General features: G+C 49.1%; 2 protein-coding genes across 4 annotated transcripts; both read left to right on the forward strand.

The window, feature by feature from the left end:
• The first annotated feature begins 1,805 nt into the window (after positions 1–1,805).
• Positions 1,806–9,356, forward strand: LOC116815090 (uncharacterized). Of its 2 annotated transcripts, none has more exons than XM_075065901.1 (2): positions 1,806–2,009; positions 2,832–9,356. In XM_075065901.1, exon 2 carries the CDS (start codon positions 2,878–2,880, stop codon positions 4,747–4,749), a length of 1,872 nt encoding a protein of 623 aa, XP_074922002.1. In that variant the 5' UTR covers positions 1,806–2,009; positions 2,832–2,877; the 3' UTR covers positions 4,750–9,356. The 2 variants fall into 2 exon arrangements, with proteins under 2 accessions (XP_074922002.1, XP_032619038.1); XM_032763147.2 differs by having other exon boundaries at positions 1,839–1,957.
• A 5,898-nt stretch (positions 9,357–15,254) lies between these two features.
• Positions 15,255–19,526, forward strand: TMEM265 (transmembrane protein 265). Of its 2 annotated transcripts, none has more exons than XM_032763201.2 (3): positions 15,255–15,720; positions 17,625–17,881; positions 18,563–19,526. In XM_032763201.2, exons 2-3 carry the CDS (start codon positions 17,666–17,668, stop codon positions 18,719–18,721), a joined length of 375 nt encoding a protein of 124 aa, XP_032619092.1. In that variant the 5' UTR covers positions 15,255–15,720; positions 17,625–17,665; the 3' UTR covers positions 18,722–19,526. The 2 variants fall into 2 exon arrangements, with proteins under 2 accessions (XP_032619092.1, XP_032619091.1); XM_032763200.2 differs by lacking the exon at positions 15,255–15,720 and adding an exon at positions 16,664–16,715.
• Positions 19,527–19,887: the final 361 nt, after the last annotated feature.

Here is a 19,887-nt window from a genome sequence, read left to right on the forward strand (position 1 = left end):
AATGTTGTAAGCAAGAGACTCCAAGGTGTTGACCTTGATAAATCTGGAGCAATGGAACAACTGGACAAAGCAAAGTCAGACCTACAGTCTTACCGGTCAGATGAGGGATTTCAAAATGTTCCGAAGAGTGCACAGAAGTTGGTAGAGGAACTTCACACTGAAGCTATTTTCCCACCCATTCAAGAATACAAAAAATCACTGAAGAAGAAGACATTTTGATTATGAGATACAGGATAAGCCCATAAGAGATCCCAAACAAGAATTCAAAGTTGAATTCTTTAACCAGGTGCTAGATTGAGCAATACAGTCAGTTAAAGAATGTTTCATGCAGCTTAAGGAACACAGCAGTATATTTGAGATGTTGTATGATAATCCAAAACTCCTCACTGTACCTGAGAAGACCTACACCAGTAATGCAGGGCACTAGAGACAGTGCTGACACATGATGACATGTGCGATATTGATGCCAGTGATTTAGGTGATGAACTGAAAGCCCTTTCAAGATACATTTCGGCAGAATCAATTCCAAAGGCTGTTCTGGAATATATGTGCACAAATGAGATGACCACCCTCTTTCCAAAAGCTTTTGTTGCTCTGCACATACTTCTAACACTTCCTGTAACAGTTTCCAGTGGAGAATGCAGCTTCTCCAAGCAAAAGTTAATAAAAACACATCTACGCTCCACAATGACACAGGAGAGGCTGGTCAGCCTTGCAATCATCTATAGTAGAGCATGAGCTGGCCCAGACTGTGAACCTTCAGCACGAAGCAGTTCATACCTTTGCAACTAAGAAGACACGGAAAGCACCACTTTGATAATTCAAACAGATAAAAATGCCAGTGTTTACTACGCAGACAAGACAAGTTACATTTGCTGTTCAGATGTTTGAAAGTTAAGTGTTAAAATTTTTGAACAAGGCATTTTAAGTTGTTATTTCTCCTTTATTGGGGTAGGCAGCAGAGCAGTACCATGAGAGGAGTAGAACAGGAAGAAGGCAGAATTGAAACCTTTCAAAGTTTTGGGCCAAGCGAGGGGGCATGGGGGCGTCAGTTGAGCTCCGCGCCTCAGGTTCCAAAATGTTGTGGGCCGGCCAGGATTCCTTTTCCACTGGGTGTTCCAGTCACAAACCGGACACCTGGTCACGCTACCCCCGAACATATGTTATGTGCGTTGATCTCACGGGTGCTCTAGGGGGCTTCGGCACGGGGGCCTAACGGGCCCCTCTGGCCTCAGGGAACCTGGGCCTGGCTGGGGCCAGGATGTGCCCAGGGCAGCCCCCCACTGCGGCATCCCTGGCCGTGACCCAGCCACCCGAGGGACCATGTCACAAGGGTCACTGGGGGCTGGGCTGTCACATGACCTAGGGGCACCACGGGGTCAGCTGGGGTCAGCATTTGCCATGTGACACCCCAGGGCAGTGGTCAGGTCACATGACCAGGCTGCAGTGGTGACACCCCCCCCTTGGCGTAAGGGCCCCTAACCGTGCCTCTGGGGTCAGAGGTCACCTGACTGACCCCATGTTAACCCAGGAAACTATCCATTTAAGAGCTCCTTCTCTTCCCCTATTGGCTGACCGGCTCCCGTCGCTTGGCTCCTGACTGGTTGGCTACTTGCGATAACAGCTCCCTCCTCTCGTCTGATTGGCTGAGTGGCTCGTCAATCACAGTGGGGCGCTGTACTTGTATTTATGATTGGCTTTCCCAGCCGTCACTCATCTTCAAACTCCTTCTTCCCTTTCTGTTTGGCCGCGCTCCACGCTGCTCACCCACCGAGGCCCAGCCCCGGAGCTCGATTGGTCAATCCGGCTGCCGCTCCATTCCCCGGGCCCGCCCTCCATTCGCCCACTGCCAGTGCCCGCGGATTGTCTTGCCTCCTTGGCGCGTGGGCAGCCAGTCTCCGCTCCGGAAGCGGGCTCGGCGCGCGCCCCACTCGAAGTCGCGCGGCCTGGAACCGAGGTGCTGGGCGCGTGGGGGGCTCCGGCCGCGGGGGTGGGGCAACTGCGGGGAGGTGCCAGTGGTCTGGTGCGGGAGGCCGGCTGGAGGAGGGAGCTGGGGGAGAGGTGAGTGTGTCTAAGGGGGAGGTTGGTTGGCTGGGGGGAGGGCTGGAGGAGGGGAGTGGGGGAGGTGAGTGGTCTAAGGGGAGGGTTGGTTGGCTGAGGGGGGAGCTGGGGAGGGGCTGGAGGGGAGCTGGGGGAGGTGAGTGTGTCTAAGGGGAGGTTGTTGGCTGAGGGGACTGGGGGAGGGGGGGGCTGGAGGAGGGGAGCTGGGGAGGGGAATGGTGTCTGGGGGGGTTGGTGGCTGGGGAGGGCGGAGGAGGGGGAGCTGGGGGAGGTGAGTGGTGTTCTGGGGAGGGTTGTTGGCTGAGGGGGAGCGGGGGAGGGGCGGAGGAGGGGAGCTGGGGGAGGTGAGTGGTGTCTGGGGGAGTAGTTGGCTGAGGGGGAGCTGGGGAGGGGCTGGAGGAGGGAGCTGGGGCAGGTGAGTGGTGTCTGGGGGAGGGTTGCTGGCTATGGGGAGCTGGGAGGAGCTGAGTGGTGTGGGGGGGGTTGGCTGGCTGAGGGGGGAGCGGGGGGGAGAGGCTGGAGGGAGGTGAGTTGTGTCTGGGGGAGAGGGTTGTTTGGCTAGGGGGAGCTGGGAGGAGGTGAGTGGTATCTGGGAATACGGTTGATTGGCAGAGGGGGGAGCTAGACGTAGATTGGCTGGGTTGACGGGGGTGGTTAGGGAAGGAGGGGGGACCTGGGGGTGGGGCTCTAATGCTTGGGGACGGGGAAGTGCAGATAGAGGTGAGTCACTTCCCCCTCCCCACTTGGTGTCTGTCTCTCCCCTCCCCCAGCTGGCCTGCAGGTCTGTGAGCTTAGCTCCAGGAGAAGCTGACTAGCATGACCCAGGACATGGGGCTTGAGAACAAACTGCCTGAACTCGGTGGCAGGAGGGAGTTGGGCCAGAAAGATAATGACAGCGGCAGCAGCTGGGCCAGCAGCATCTCAGCACTGGCGCTGTCCTCCAGCGGCGAGGAGTTGCTGCAGCGCCGCAGCCAGCCCACCAGCCACAAGATTCAGGTGGAGAGTGAAGACGAAGCTTCTGAGCCAGAGATGGCCCTCAGCCTGTCTCCAGTACCTGTCAAGCCTAAACGGGGCCGGCCCCCCAAGAACAAGTCTGTGGAGCAGCCAAGCCAGGGGAAGGTGCAGCCCCCAGCCAGCACCTCCAAGTCCCAGGCCATGAAGCCAGAGACCAAGGCGCCTGAGCTTTTCTTGCCCAGAAGCAAGAAGATCCTTGAGAATGACTCTCCCCTGGAGAAGCGCAAGCGGGGCCGGCCTCCCAAGGTGCACCATGTCCCAATCGCCCCCAGTGCTGAGTCTCCCCGCAAGCCAGGCCGGCCTCCCAAGGCAGGATGTCCCCTGGTTGCCCACAGTGCTGAGTCACCCCGCAAGCGGGGCCGGCCTCCCAAGGCTCACTGTGTCCCAATCGCCTCCAGTGCTGAGTCTCCCCGCAAGCCAGGCCAACCTCCCAAGGCACAGTGTTGCATAGTTCGCCCTAGTTCTGAGTCACCCCGCAAGCGGGGCCGGCCTCCCAAGGCACAGCATTCCATGGTAGTGGTCACCACCAGCTCTGAGTCACCTCGCAAGCGGGGCCGGCCACCCAAGGCACAGCGTTCCCTGGTAGTGGTCACCCCCAGTTCTGAATCACCCCGAAAGCGGGGCCGGCCTCCCAAGGCAGGGTGTGCCCCGGTCGCCCACAGTGCTGAGTCTCCCCGCAAGCGAGGTCGACCTCCCAAGATCAAGTCTCTGGAGCAGCTGAGCCAGGGGGAGGCGCAGTTGCTATCTGGCACTCCTAAGTCCCACATGAGGAAGCTGGAGACGAAGGCCCCTGAATTGTTCTCACCCGGGAGCGAGACAGACAGCTGTGAGAGCAACTCCCGCCTGGAGAAGCGCAAGCAGGGCCGACCTCCCAAGGTGCGCGGTGCCCTGGTCATCCCCCATACTGATTTGCCCCATGAGAGGCACCGGCCCTCCAAAAACAAATCTCCAGAAATCAACAAGGGAGATGTGCAACCACCACCCGGTGTCCCCACGTCCCATGTCATGAAGCTGGAGACTAAGATGCCTGAACTCTCCTCACCAGGGAGCGGGACCTCAGAACTGCCAGGGGAGGGGGAAGCACAGCCTTCACCCAGCACCCCAAAGCCACATGCCCAGAAGCCAGGATCCAGTGCCCCTGAGCCAGCCTCGTCCAGAAGCAAGACAGTAAGCAGTGAGCAGCCCCTGGAGAAGCGCCGGCGGGGCCGGCCCCCCAAAGTGCCCTGGGCCCCGGCTGTCCCCACCGCTGAATCACCCTCCAAGCGCAAGCGGGGCCGGCCCTCCAAGAGCCCAGCTTTGCCCCGCATAGAGGTGGCAGTCATGTGCTCCGGGTCAGCCTCAGACCGTGACACCTCTGCTGAGAATGAGCCACCTCTACCTGGCCGCAAGAGGAGGAGGCGGTGGAGGAAGGAGGAGCCTGTCCTGGCCGGCAGCGAGAGCTCGTTGGATAGTGAGGATGGGGTGGCCCCGCTCTGGCAGAAAGAAAAACCAGACTTGGGCAGTGAGACCTCGGCCCTGCTCCCACCCCAGAATGCCGCCCCTGAAGCAGAGCCGGATGGCAACTCGTTGGGGGAAAGCGGTGCCTCTGAACACCCTCCAGTCCGTTCCACCCGTAGCACAGCAGCAGTTAGCAGTAGCAAAACGGGGCCCATCAGTGGCTCACTCAGAATGTAGAAAAGGAGAAGAAAGGAACAGGTCTAAAGGGAAAAAAGAGCAGCCTTTAAATCTTCAAATTCCCACAGCACTGTCTGATGGGAACAGTTTAACTCAAAGGCTTCGGTGTTCATGGTCTGCTCCTTTCTCTCCTCGCTCAACTCAGGGTGCTGAACTTGGTGCTGTTGCCTGTGCTTTGGAATGCTCCACTGGTTTCCTCATACTCTTGCTTTCGCTCTCCAATTCTGCATGGCTCTGTAATGCCCCCACCGAATTCCAGCCTTTCTAATAAACCTGCCCCTGATCTTGCCTCTTTCCTTTCCTACATTGCTTCCCTCGCTTCATCCTCTCCCATTGTTCTAAAGGTTTCCTAGATTCCAAGGTCAGAAGAAACCATTGTGATCCTTCTAGTCTGACCTCCTGCGCTGGGCATAGACTTTCTCCTCCCATCGCTTATAAATTGCTTTTCCTTCTGTATTCTGTGCTCTCCTCAGATTTTTTCTTACTTTTTTTTTTTGTGGTGCTTGCATTCTTTGTCATTTTATTGTTGTGTCCCTCACCTCGCCCTTCTCATTTCATTACTTGATTTGTTTAAAGGTGCTCTGTTCTTACCAGAGTCACTGGTAAATTCCTAAACCTTGAAGTGCAGCCTCCTTGTTGGGAATCAGACCCCAGTCTGCTGCAGGATGGGCAGTGATAGTCACCATTGTGCTAATGAAGATGGCTCCATTTCATAATGAAAATCTTATCGCTAATTTTTGCTACACCAAGTACTCAGGGGTGTCCAGGAAGTGATGGGCTCTTTCCATAAAATTGTGAGCATTTCTGTTTTAGCAATCAGTCTTGCAGAGACCGTACCTGATTTGTAGGCTCTGCAGAGGTAGATTGCTGTGTTGTCAGAAACAATAAAACAGGTGCAGGCAAAGAAGGAATTATCATAGGACTCACTTTTAAAATCTTACATACCGAAATAGAGAGCCATGGAGATTTGCTTTCTAATGTAAAAAGGGAATGGGGCACTAATATGACTGGTGCCAGAGCAAATATTGAAAATTGGATTTATTTGGTTCATGATGTTCCCTCAGGAGGATAGCAAGGGACTGATAAAACCAGGCAAAGATTGGCGAGAGTAGGTTTGTAGCCAGAGATAGGAAATGATGTGAAATAATACTGTGATGATTGCTTGATCTGTGCTCAAAATGATCTTGAAGTAATAAGAACGGTGCTCCCCTTACAGCTCATAAAGATTCAGGGCCATGGTCTCCTTTGCAGATTCATTTGGTGGGACTGTTACCTGCAAGTTAAAAAGGAAATAAATATTTTATGCTTCAGTAACGGCTCGTGTGTTGTAGTCCAGGTATTCTCCTATTGGGCCCTACTGGCAAAATTGAAATCAGATTGAGGAACTAATTTTACAGGAAAAAAATCTTAGAAAATTGTCTTTTGTTGTTGGGGACAAAACAAAAGTTCCACATTCCATACTGTGCTCAGGACAGGTGGAAAGGATGAACAGAATAGTCAGACTGATGTTGAGAAAGTTTCTCTCTAAAAGGAAGAGACCAGGACAGTCTCATTCCATTACTTCACATGCTAACTGGGCTGCTTTGCTAGTGAAAGAAATTGCATTTTGTTTGAGGTAATGATGCATGGAGAAATGAGACTTTCAAAGCGTCTATAAAAACTAATGATGCACAGGACTGAGGGAATAAAAATGGATGTTTTGTGTAAAAAATTTCAAAGACTACCTTAAACGAGCACATGTGTACATAGCTAATGAATTGGGAATATCAAAGTGAAAAGCATGACATGAACTGTGGGTAAATTAAACTCATCTATGTGTACTCGGATTACTGGAAATAAGAGAAATGTGTATAAAGTTTAGCATGCTACCCAACTTCAGCTGTTTTAGAGACCAAAGACACAGAGATATATCAGTGCACAGTGAAGAAACCCCCAGGCATCGGAAGGAAAGATAAACCTACAGATGAGCCAATTACACTTCCATCTACTATGTTAGAACTGAGTATGCAGTTGGCTATAGAGATGTTACAGTGCCCTAAGGTTGGACCTGTGCTTGCCTACTGGTCTAACTGCTATTTCAGTCCCTGGTGCTTTGCTTAATAATGTGCAGTTTATGCATGTATCTGTTGTTTTAAATCTTTCTCAATGAAATATTGCTGAATTTGTCCACTGTGTAAAAACCAGTGTATTGGTGCTGTACGCATCTTTGTTATTAGACTTAATAGCATTTTATCAGGGACAAGTGCAAAATCTGGGAGCTGCTCAATAAACTATTACATAGTCTGGTATCTTTCAAAATAGGCAACTCTGAAGTTTTGAGGGAATTGTTTGTTCCATTTTAGGATTATTTGGATCAGGGATGCCTTTTTCGAATAGGCAAGATCTGGAAAATATAAAAAGACTTATTTAACTATTTCAAGTACCAGGCAGTGGAAACAGTTTCTAAACCTATAATATGGCATTAATGGCCTAACTACTGAGGAAAGGTATATTTTGTGTGTGTATAATAAGCATGACATTGCTAAACTGTTCAGCTGGACACGAAAATTCCTTAATTAATAAATAACAGGAAAGAAAAGGAACATGGGATAGGTAAGGAGATTATTTGCACAGTTTACGGAAGTTATGTGTTAACTGCCATAACCAGTTTGTCAGGTGATGTTGAAGTGGATAAATTTCCTGATTTTTATCAATGACAAAGAAGTAGCTAACTGGTGTTTCCCTCAGTGTATTCAAAGGCTCTTGTAAACCGTCAGTGTCTCAGATCCTGCAAACAGATTCCCTTGAGCACAATTTTTTAATTTGGAGTCAGTGATACCTCATCATGACAGAGGTACGTGTTGATCTAAACAGTCTTGGCTTCCATTGTCCAAATTTTAGTGCTGCCATGTTTAATAAATTGGCATTTGTCCAGTCACTTGATTACCTGGAAGAAAACATCTACAGCGAGTGTCTGGATGTACCACAGCTGCTGGTATTTCATTCAGCAGTACTAACCTGGAGCCCACTACACGTAGCCTGCTGCCTTTGACATCGTAACTCCTGTCCGTGTCCATGCCAGCCTGACATGGCTCAATGAGACAGATGAACAAGATTCTACAGCCTCTTGTCCTGCAAGGCTCATCCAGTGGTGACAACCAGCAGTTAGGGCGACCTAGGCTCTGGAGAGATGGTATTGCATAGTAATCAGTTAAAAAAAATTTTTATAGAGACTTTGCTTGTGATATCACCGCTCCAACTTTGTTTGACCCACAGTGTTGCAAGTCAAACCATAATGTGTAGGTTGAAACAGGCATCAATGAATCCATTATCCACAGTGAACCACATCACCAGGATGAAGTTAAAAAATACCAGTTGTTTAACCTACACATTGATCCACTAACCTCAAATGTAAAAACATCATTGGACTGAAGAGATATGCATCTTACTCAAATTAGCAATGTCATGCACAAAGCAGAAAAGGCTACACACAATCAGGCATGATGGTGACGTAGAAATACTTAGTTTAATGCTTGGGTAGAGATTACTCTTAAGGCTTTAATTGTATTGATTTTGTGTTTGTCAGTTTTATTTTGTCATGTATTTTGCTAAAACAGCCTAAACTTAATTTAAATGCTTTCACATCAGCTACATTTTTTTCCCCCAGGGTGTCACCCTGTTGCTATAATGGGGCGGGGGGGGTATTAGCCAATATCTTATTTCTGACAGTTTTGTATTTTCTGCACTTACACTAAGTTCTGTAACTATGAAGCAGACTCCTAGCATGCTTTACGTTCATGCTAAGCTTACAGTTGTTGACTTGTGATCCCTGAGCTGATTTTTGGAAGGTCCATATTTAAAAAGAAACTATTTTCTCTTTGCTGGGAATGGCTTGCTTACGGTCTCAAATAATTTGGTGGGTTGTTTGGAAAATGAGTTAAAAGCTGGTCAGACCAACTCCATATACCAAGATGACAGGATAGTGGAATCATGTCTACTTATGGTGTTTCTCCACTTACTGTTTCTTCCATCTTCACCTGTGATGCTTCTGGTGGTCTCCATGAGGTTGTGAGCATGTGCAAGGCAAGGAACCATTTTGCTGTTTTCTTTTCAGTTGAGTATTAACTCGTCTTCAGATCTGTGTGAGACCCACCAATGTCAGTGTGATAAATTTTACGTAGCTGTGTGAGTACCGTGATCAGTGATTTGTGCACTCTAACTTAATCAAAAGACTATGGAGTGAGCTGTATATAACTTCTGGTATTTGTAAGTGTAGGAACTGTCAAACGAGATGTATATTTTAAGGTTTGCCAAATAACAGTGTACAAAATACAGGGTATAAAGTAAGAAGAATGATTGGTGCAGGTATCTTGGGTGAAAATGTCGGTAAACCTTGAAAAACAGGTGGGGAAAGTAGATAGCAATAGGGAAATTAGATCTTTGATGTGACCGTGAGATGCTGGTTTTCTGCCGTTGAAAATGTAGGATATAAATATGTCAGCTAAGCTCATGATTTTGGAAAAGATTGAAAACTGTGAGCCTGTATCCCCAGCTGGTACAGTGCTAACCTTTGCTTTTCTGTATTGTGCTGATCTGTCTTTGCTTAATAAACTGACCGAGCATGGTTAGCTGATGTGCCATTGATCAGTAATTTAAATTGACTCCTCAGTATTTTGTATAAGGGAACACAACAGTTTCCCCCTCAGTAGCAGGACTAGGGGCAGCAGCCATTCTCTGGGAAGGGGCAGGGACTATGTGGTTGGGGGGCCGGGGGTGGGGGGAGGTGTTCCTGTGGAGCTGTCTTTCCCACTGAAGCATGTTCAGAACTTGTACAGAGGGCTGATGTAAACTCTTTTCGGAATAATGCTATGAATAAAGTGTTTTTAAAAAATAGAGAGAAAACTACCAGCACATCCTCTGCAGTGAGTTGTGTGCCTCTGTTCTCCCATTCCTTCAAGGCAATGCCCATCTCCTCTGACCTCCTTCCTCTGCACCATGGGGTGCTCGTCTGCAGGGGTCATCTGGGCATCTCACCTCAGCAGTTCCCTCCCATTGCCACATCCTCAGGCTGGCAGCTCAGTTCCCCCTGTTCTCTGCCTGTGTCTCACAACAGGGCTGAAATGATTTGATCTAACAGAAGTCATTGGGCTCAACACAGCAAGAAGTCGCTGGCCCATGTAAGAAATACAGGGTATAAAATAAACGTTGGTTAAGCAACTGATTATCTGATTACCTGGTTCACCTTTCTTAGGGTTCTTCTCATGCTGATTGCTTAACTAAAGAAAAGGTCATGGGAGTTGAATTGGATTAAATATCCTTAGCAGCAACTATGAGTTTAAGACATAAGAAGACAAGAATAGTGTTGCACTATGATGTGGCTCCATAAACTAGCACGGTCAATATAACCATGTAGATTTTCAGAATCAAATCACACAACTGCCATCAAAAACGCTTTTACTCAGTCACTCAAAACTGGGTCTCACTTATGCCTGTTGGTGTCAGCAACTTTGGTGCTGCTCTCAACATCAGAGGAAACACAATCCAAAACTAGAGTAGAAGACAATCTGCCAATTACTTACATGCCAGTTCACCCGTGGAGGCATAGTAATCAACCCTTGTTACCTGTTTCCCAAGGAGTGAGATTAGCTCCAGGCTCTAACACTCTGAAGTAGCTAAGATGAATTCCTGCATTCTAATGAGTCGTGTAGACTGAGTGGAGATCAAGAAGCTTGCCCGCTTGGTCTCATTTGATATCTGTATGTGCCCAGGACTTGACTGGAAGGTGTGCCACGCTGACAATATCCCACAATGTCCTGAACAAATCATATGCAACTAAGAGAAACTTTACAGAGTTAACGCCTTTGGGGTACATGGTATTAAAAATGCAGATGTCTGTTATTGCAGCACTGTATGTACCTTCTCTAGTAGGGAATGCGGTGCTAACTAACTTCCTGCATTCAGTCTTTGAAGCCCCCTCCCTGGGGAGATACTCATAGACTAGTTCCAACTGGATTCTCTAGAACCCCACAGACAACAGCTAAGGTGGAGTTGGGCCTTTCTTCCTGATCCAGCAAACAGACTGGACCCTTGCTTCATGGAGGGCCCCAATCCTCAGAGGTAGATTGGAAGGACTTGGCCTACGAGGCCTCTTAAGACTGTGTACTTGTGACTGAAGCTCTGCTGAACTTATGATCACAAGGAAGCCCCTGGGAGTGAAGGTTGAAAGAGGGGTCTTGCCACAGCCTATGTAAGAGACGGGTTGAACTCTGGTAAGCTTATTAGTACGGGTGCCAGTTCTTTCATTGGTTTTAATAGTTCTCTGTCATGCTTTGTACGGTAACTTGTATTGCTGGCGGTTGCTGTTTGTCTCTGAAGAGGAAGCAAGCAGGTCTGTTTGGGCACCATGTCTGTGCTGGGAGCGAAGGCAAGGAACTGTCCATCCTGGAAATACCCTGGTCAGAAGGGAGAGACACCCAGGGCTCCACTCAGTAAAGGCAACGGCTGTGGTGCTGGAAGCCTGAAGATTGGATGCCCTCACAGAACCACTGATGGCAGATACAGTTCCACCTGCCCTGAACTGGGACACCAGTATGGAACATTAACTATGGTAGACGTGCATACAGTGTTATACCATCTTAGTTACCAGCAGTCATTTGTTCAATGTCAAAGCTACTGTACAACAATCTTGAATGGAATTTGCTACAAAACAAGAATGCATTCCGTGACACTCTTTAAAGCTCATACACAAGCATGTATATACTTCCTTACTAATTAGGAACCCAGTTTCAGGAAGTGGTCAGTTGATTGACTTGGGTCATCACCCAAGAGAAAGTCTGTGTGTTACTTACCAGATCTTTGCTCACTTGTCAGCTTTGAGCACTGTTACTATTTACCGTAAGAGCTGATGTTGCAAACACAGGTGGAGCAAAGGAGGCACATGACCACAGTCTTTTCCCAGTGCATTAGCAGGCAACCTGAATTGCTGGAAAATTAAGACAGTTAAAAGTGCCTATCTGAGACAGATACCTCATGTCACCAGGAGGACTTGAGGATCAGCTCAGGATCTCTGTCTTCTCCCTTCCAGGTGGCTGTGTGCTGAAGGAGACAGCATGTATTCCTTTTCTTGGAAGTGCTGGTGTGGATGGTAAAGATTTGAAATGTGCCATCCAATTAGGGAATGAAACATCAGCTTTTGAGGTTTTGCAGCTGGGACTGGAACTTTCTAGTCTCTTTGTGCTGCACATCTTATCACACCGGCTTGTGTAAAACAAGTTAGGCCATGACTGTTGGTTGGTACAATCATCTTGGGACATACCTTGAGCATTGGCTTGTTTGCATTGGTCAGCAATTTACCTACACAAGTTGCTTTGCAGCCCTTGGACAATTTGTGCAGTTCTGCTTACTCAAGTTCCAGTTCCTCCATTAATGCCACTAACGGTGAAATGTTCAATTTAAAGTTTATAATTTTGTGCAGAGACTCTCCATCTGCTTTGATGCTCCTTACTCTTGTTGTAGTGTTCAATGCAAAGTCCCTTCAAGATCTGTTGTTCTCTAGTAGGCTGGAACACCTCTATAAATCTTTCCTTTCTGGTCTCCCTGTTTTAACAACACAGTAAGCCATTGCTCTATATGGCTGAGCCAAGTCTGTGCATTATCAGTTGAATTAGGTAGAGGTCTGGGGAAGGTATTCTGTGACAGCTAAATACTAGGTGGAACAGATTGTTTAGTATTTTAGTTTTGTGTTAAAGATGAAGAGGTCTAGTGAAATAAAAATTACGTATCAATGTTTTAAAGATCTTTCTCTACCTTTAAAAAATCGTGTTAGTTTATTTTTGAAGTTTTGGCTAAATGAATAGCCCAGACTAGAAAACCCCCCAACCACCCAAATACCTTCTCTAAAGATAGTTGACAAAGATGGGACATAGGTCTCTTACCAAGTACCTGAGTGAGCCCTGTTCTACACTGGGCGGGAGAGGAATCGACCTAAGATACGCAACTTCAGCTATGAGAATAGCGTAGCTGAAATCGACGTATCTTAGTTCGACTTACCTCGCATCCTCATGGTGCAGGAGCAACTGCCAACGCTCCCCCGTTGACTCCGCCTCCGCTTCTTGCCGCCGTGGAATTCTGGAGTCAACAGCAAAGCGATTGGGGATTGATTTATCCGTGTCTACACTAGATGCAATAAATTGATCCCCAATAGAGCGATAGTGAAGACGTACCCTGACGGTTTCAAGTGGCAGTGGGGGAGATTTGGGTTGGATATTAGGAAAAACTTTTTCACTAGGAGGGTGGTGAAGCACTGGAATGGGTTACCTAGGGAGGTGGTGGAATCTCCTTCCCTAGAGGTTTTTAAGGTCAGGCTTGACAAAGCCCTGGCTGGGATGATTTAGTTGGGGGTTGGTCCTGCTTTGAGCAGGGGGTTGGACTAGATGACCTCCTGAGGTCCTTTCCAACCCTGATATTCTACTAGGCTCATCACTTGCCAATTGTAAAGAAAGACTTAAATTCCAAGCACGCTATAAATCTGCTCAGTTCAGGGATTTTACAATAAAAAAGTAAAATGTTAAAAAGCAAAAGCCATGGCTTTATGCCTGCATTTGGTTCAGAGATAAGGCTGCAGCCTCTGACATTGTTCCATGCCCTCTCCTCCCTTTCTGAATTTTTCTTTGTCTGAAACTGCAACCTACTCCACATTTGCCTCTTAAATGTCTGTTAAGTTTAATCAAATATAGTTGTACTGTTCCGTGGACTATCAGACTAGTGAATAAATACCATTAACAAAGCATAGGAGAGAGCACACAATGGGCAATATTTTGCAGCAGTATCTGCAAAGCAACAATTACATTCTTTGTTTTTATATCACAATCAAGGGCCCCAAAATAATGATTTTTTTTCCGTTCTTACCGATATAAATATATAACACTTTACATTTTGCTTTTACACAAGCTGTAACTCTAGATATGTGACAGCATTAAATAATACAAGTCAGTAGATGAGAGAGCTGAGAAATTACTGAAAACAGGTGTTATGATGACAAAATTCTAATGTAGAGAGACGGGGGAAGGGAGGAGTTAAAAGGCACCACTGAAGTGGAAGTGAGTATGAGAACAAATCATCCCAAATCAACCTAATTTTCCTTCGTTGACAGGGCTACTGGCCTAGTGGTTAGGGTGGAAGCAATAGCTATGATATATCGATTTTAATAAGGCTTTTGAGACATGACATTCTCATAGGCAAACTAGAGTAATGTCTGGATGAAATTGCTATAAGGTGGGTGCAAAACTGATTGGAAGAGTAGTTATCAATGATTCACTGTCAAAGTGGGAGGGTGTATCTAGTGGAGTGTCCCAGGGGCCAGTCCTGGGTCTAGTACTATTCACTATTTTTATTAGTAACTTAGATAATGGAGTGGAGAGTAGGCTTATAAAATTTGTTACTGACGCCAACCTGGGAGGGGTTGCAAGCACTTTGGCAGACAGGATTAGAATTCAGAATGACTGTGACAAATTAAGGACTTGGTCTGAATTCAACAAGATGAAATTCAGTAAAGATAAGTGAAAAATATTACATTTAGGGAGGAAAAATCAAAGGCACAAATACAAAATGGGGAATAACTAGCTAGATGATAGTACTGCAAAAAAGGGATCTGGGGGTATAGTGGATCACAAATTCAATATGAGTCAACAATGTGATGCAGTTGTGAAAAAGGCTAATGTCATTCTGTGGTGTTCTAACAGAGGCATTGTATGTAAGACACAGGAGGTAACTGTCCCGCTCAACTCAGCACTGGTGAGGTTTCAGCTGGAGCACTGTGTCCAGTTCTGGACACTCCATTTTAGGAAAGAGGTGGAGAAATTGGAGAGAGTCCAGAGGAGATCAAGAAAATGATGAAAAGTTTAGCAAACCTGAGCTATGAGGAAGGGCAAAAAAAATGAGCATTTTTAGTCTTGAGACAAAAAGACTCAGCGGGGACCTGATAACAGTCTTCAAAGATGTTACGGGGTGTTACAAAGGGGACAGTGATCGACTGTTCGCCATGTGCACCAGTGGTAGGAGTCGAGTGGCTGAGGGCTACTTTGTGACAGACTAGATGCTCTGCTGCCCATAGACCTACCACATGCTCGGGAGGACATGGGGCCACGTGTCTCTTGTTCTTGACAAACTCTAACTTACCAACATGTATGAGAAAAATAATTCAGAACTAAGTGTGCAAATGTATTTGCCCTTTCAACAGTGATCCCTGGCCTACTATGCCCCAAACAGAAATTCCTCCTTGAGGGAGGCCAATGACTTTCTGAGAGAGAAGCAAGTTGGGGACTGCCCAGTTTGTGCTGTAGATGCCCCTGGCCATGACCATGGTGATGACCCAACTATAACAGGCTTTTAAAAAGAACTGGATAAGATTATGGAGGACAGGTCCACCAATGGCCATTAGCCAAGATGGTCAGAGATGGAACCTCATGCTCAAGGTTATCCTAAACCTCTGACTACCAGAAGTCAGGAGCAGAAGACTGGGTGGATCACTCCATATTTGCCCTGTACTGTGCACACTCTTAAGCTCTGTCATGGGCCACTGTCAGAGACCAGATTCTGAGCAAGACAGACCATGGTCTGTGACCCAACATGGCAGCTCTTATGTTTTTTATGATGTGAACCATAAAATCAGATAGTTGTGTTAAATTTGTGCATGGAGAGTGTTTTAAATATTACCACGTTGGGATGCACACTGCAGTGCCTCTGCAGAATCGCTCAGCTCAAAGACCAGAGAGGGTGCTCAAAGGGCCAGAGGCAGATGACCCAGCTAGAGTGCTAGAGCAAAGACTCAGAACGGCACGTGGAATGTTGAACACCTTTGTTTCGCTGTATTTCGCTAAAGTCACACCAATTATCCACATAGCTTCCTGCAAGCTCTTAAACATCATTTGTGGCAACTTATTTCCGCAGGCACACACGTCATCGTAACTGTATCCCTCCAAACTTTAACCATCGGTGAGTACACTTTTAAAACTTATTCTACGCAGGCCTTTGAATTGTATTAGCACATCCTCTGCATAGAGCATTATTTGGCATCCCATAATGGCCACATTTACTGCCCTCTAACAGTACCACAAACATTCTCACACACGTAGATGTGGTACTATGTATATGGGCAAAATAGAGCACAGGCAGAACTTACTGTTCTTAGGTGGCACAGCCAGGTAGCTTGACACCTCCCCCTGCCCTTATATGGCACTGCTGGGAACATGACACTTGGAGGTGCCATATAAGGGCATGGCAAAGGGGTGACCTCCCCAGCTGTGCCATATAAGGGCAGGGGGAAGTGACACACCCCCAGCTGTGCCATATGAGGGCATGGGGTTGTAGCGCCCCAGCCCCGGGGCATGCCACAGGAATGAGTGAAGACCGGTTTCCTGGCTGGCTCGGGCAGTCCCAGGGTGGATCATCCCCAGCACTGGGCCCCAAGTGCTTCCTGATTCAGCCCCTCCTGGAGAGGGAGCAGTGGCTTGTCACACATTGGCTCGGCCTTGGGGCTGCTGGATAGACACATGCTGAGAGGCAGAGGGACAGACACTCGCCTGTCCTGCTGCTGCTGCCCATGGGGAGGGGGCTGCCAGGCATGGAGAGAGCAAAACTCCCAAGCTAATTGAAGGCGGCAGCCGGACGGCTCCCCTGCCCCAGAAACTAGCTCCTAGCCCATGGCAAACAGCCCTCCTGTCACACACCTCAGTGGCAGGGGGATGTCAAGACTCAAGCCACTAGCCCAGCCTGACTATCCACCCAGGGATCTGGCAGGGACTTGACCAGAGGGGCAAGGTGGGTGGGGGCATTTGCCGAGGCAGCCGGCCAGCTTTGAGTCAGAGTCAATGAGCTCATGCTGAGAGGCTGGCCCAGCCCTAAAGAGGCACTGCCAAACCTGGACCAGGAACAAACAGGCAGAGGGAGACGGGTGCAGCTGGGATCCCAGGCCAGGACTCTGCCACCAGGTGAGACAATTCTCCCCTGGGGAGAAGAGGCCCCTCCTTTCACCCCACCCCTTCCTCCTCTGCACAGCCCCCTCCTCAAGAGTCTGTTTCCCCAGCAGAGATGGAGACGACTTCCCATCAGGGCCCATCCAGGCTGTCCCCCCCTCCCCCAGTCTACTCCCTGCCTTTCCCTAGGGCAGACCAGACTCACAGCTGCCCTGGCGCTATGGGATAGTTACTCCCCTTAGCATCCTACTCTTGGCTAGAGGCCACCCCCCCCCTTTGCCCCTCCGGGTTGTGGCTAATGATTTTCCAGCCAGGGCTGTTGGGTGTGCCCTGAGATTCCCTGTCGGGACCCAGCAGGCTTTGGAGAGGCACCCAACATGACTGCGAAACCCAGGGGGTGGTGTTTACTCTGCACTCAGAACCGCCTTTGGAAAGAGCTGACAGAAAGAGCGAAGGAACAATTCTGAACCAGAGACTGGGGGAGACTGGCTGGCTCAGCAGGGGGGGGCTTCCCCCTCTCGGGGGCATTGGGGGATGGGGCATTTGCTGGCTGAGACCACTGCTGTCCCTGGAAGCTCAGGAATGTGCTGTGCCCTGGCATTCGGTGCCACCCTCTCTTCCCTGGGAAGCTGGGGAATCCCCTGCAGGCAGTGACTCAGGGCGATGGAAGCCAGGGAGGACGCAAGTAATCCCAGGCATAGACACAGCCCAAAAGGGGAAGCCCGTGAAGCATGAGGGGACCCAGCTCAGAGGGGACCCAGCCTTAAGGGAGCTGGTGCTGGGGGGTCTTCTCCCTAATAACTCTGGGCTCAACACCTTATCCCTGACCCCGGCACCCCGATTCCCCTCCCCGAGGGGGAGCATGGTCATGCCTGGAGCAGGGCAGGGGTGTGGCATGTGACTATCCGTGTTTCTGTCCCGTAGGTGTCTCCGCGGCTCCATGCTGGGGGAGCCCTCGGTGCCCCATGGGGGAGGAGATGGCACTCAGCGTGGGGAACGGCTGCGCTGGGAAACCCACAGAGGATGAGGCAGAGACTGTGGTGATGATCCAGGAGGGGCCCTTGCGGCCTAAGCCGTCTACCTGGACCCCATGTCCCCGTGCCCTCCGCAACCTGGCCATAGGCAGCATCATCTGCGGCTGCTCCTGCCTGGGGGTGCTGGCCCTAATCTATGCTGTCAAGGTGAGGGGGGCTGGGATACAGCAGGGAGGATGGAGACATGTCTCAGTGCTGGAGGGTTCTGGGAGCTGGGATATAATAGGGTGAGGTGGGGCTGGGGCCATGTCTTGGTGCTGGATGTTCCCAAGAGCTGGGATATGGTGGTGATGGGGGCACAGGGCCCTGTCTTAGTGCCAGGAACTGGGATGTAGTGGGGGGCACGGGGCTGTGTCTCAGTGCCAGGAGCTACCAGGGACTGGGATGTAGTGGGGAGCACAGGACTACGTCTCAGTGCCAGGAGCTACCAGGGACTGGGATGTAATGGGGGGCACAGGACTACGTCTTGGTGCCAGGAGCTACCAGGGACTGGGATGTAGCGAGGGGCACGGGACCATGTCTTGGTGCTAGTGGCTACTGGGGGCTGGGATTTAGCAGGGGGCATTGGGCCGGGTCTCAGTGCTGGGGGCTGCTGGGGGCTGGGATGTAGCGGGGGTTACTGTGCCACATCTCAGTGCCAGGGGCTACCGGGACTGGGATTTAGCAGGGGGCATGGGCTTGTGTTTCAGAGCTGGGGGCTACTGGGGACTGGGATTTAGCGGGGGGCAGGGGGCCATGTCTAGGTGCTGGGGACTACCAGGGGCTGGGATGTAGCAGTGAGGGAGGATGACAGGCCGTGCTTCTGGTGACTTTCTCTTTTCTCCCCAGGCCAACGAGAAGCGGAAGACAAACTCTCCTGACACGGATCTCTGGGCCCGGAAGTCCTTTCGGTTCTCCCTTCTCAGCATCGGGGTCTGGGTGTCTCTGCTCATCCTGGTACCGCTGCTCATGGGACTCATCTCCTACCTGATTGCCAGGGCAGAGTGATCTCCTGCTGCTCCTCATTGGCTCTGGGGGATCAGGGGGATTCCCAGATCTGATTTTTCTCTCCTGGGACTGCAGGATGGGAGTTGCCCTGGCTGCATCTCACCACAACTGGCCTGGAATCTCCCCAGCCCTGCCAGTTCTGGAGCAGCTCCAGCTTCTCCGTGGCTTGGGACTGAGACTTCAGAGAGACCAGGGTGGGGAGTAGGACAGGATCGTCTGTGATTGTCTATTCGCAGCAGAGATGGCGATAAAGGAACCTAAAAACATCAAGGAAAAATCCAAGGCTGGTAGGGCTAAGGACCAGACTGATTCCATTCCTAGACGGAGATGGTAAAGCTGTTAATAAGGATGTACAAAAGGTGCTTTGTATTTAGAGAGAAGCAGGATGATGAACTCCTATCATATGAGGATGATGAAGTACTTTCCAGTCCATTAATGACCAAGGAGGATGTTAAACAACATCTACTAAACACGTTCCAATCACAGGCCCAGGTAACATGTCCCCAAAAGCCCTAACAAAGTTGGCCGAGGAGATCGCAGGCCTGCGAATGTTCATGTTTAATAGATGTTGGAATGAAATTCCAGAAGACTGGTAGAATGCTAATACTGTGCCGAGCAAGCTGTGTGACCAGGGGAATTATAGACTGGTTAGCGTGACATCAATCCTGGGAGACATAAGGGAAAAGCTGATAAGGGATTCCATCAACAAAGACGACTGAAAAGATGTAGTTAAAGCCAGACCGCACTGTTTTATGGAAAAGACATTTTTGTCAGACAAAGCTGATTAAATTCTTTAACAAGTTTACGAATTTGGTTGATAAACGCAGTTGGGTAGCGGTAATATATTTAGGGTTTTTGTAAGGCAGTTGACTTAGACTCACATGACATTCTGATAAAACATATAGCACAATGCAACAGCAACAGAGCACAGGTTAAATGGATTAAGAATGGGCTCATTGCAGCTCTCAAGAAGCAGCTGTCAATGGGGAATCATCCCTGAATGGGGGTGTTTCTAGCGGGGTTCTGCAGAGATTGGTACTAGGCCAGACACTATTTGACATTTTCATCAATGATCTGGAAGTAAATAGGTGCTGATAAATTTGAAGAGTGTCCAGCCTCTGTTCCGCTGGACACACACAATTCACAGACCTCCTCTTTGCAAAGGA

Source organism: Chelonoidis abingdonii, chromosome 4, assembly GCF_003597395.2.
Source record: "Chelonoidis abingdonii isolate Lonesome George chromosome 4, CheloAbing_2.0, whole genome shotgun sequence".
Classification (NCBI taxonomy): Eukaryota; Metazoa; Chordata; order Testudines; family Testudinidae; genus Chelonoidis; species Chelonoidis abingdonii.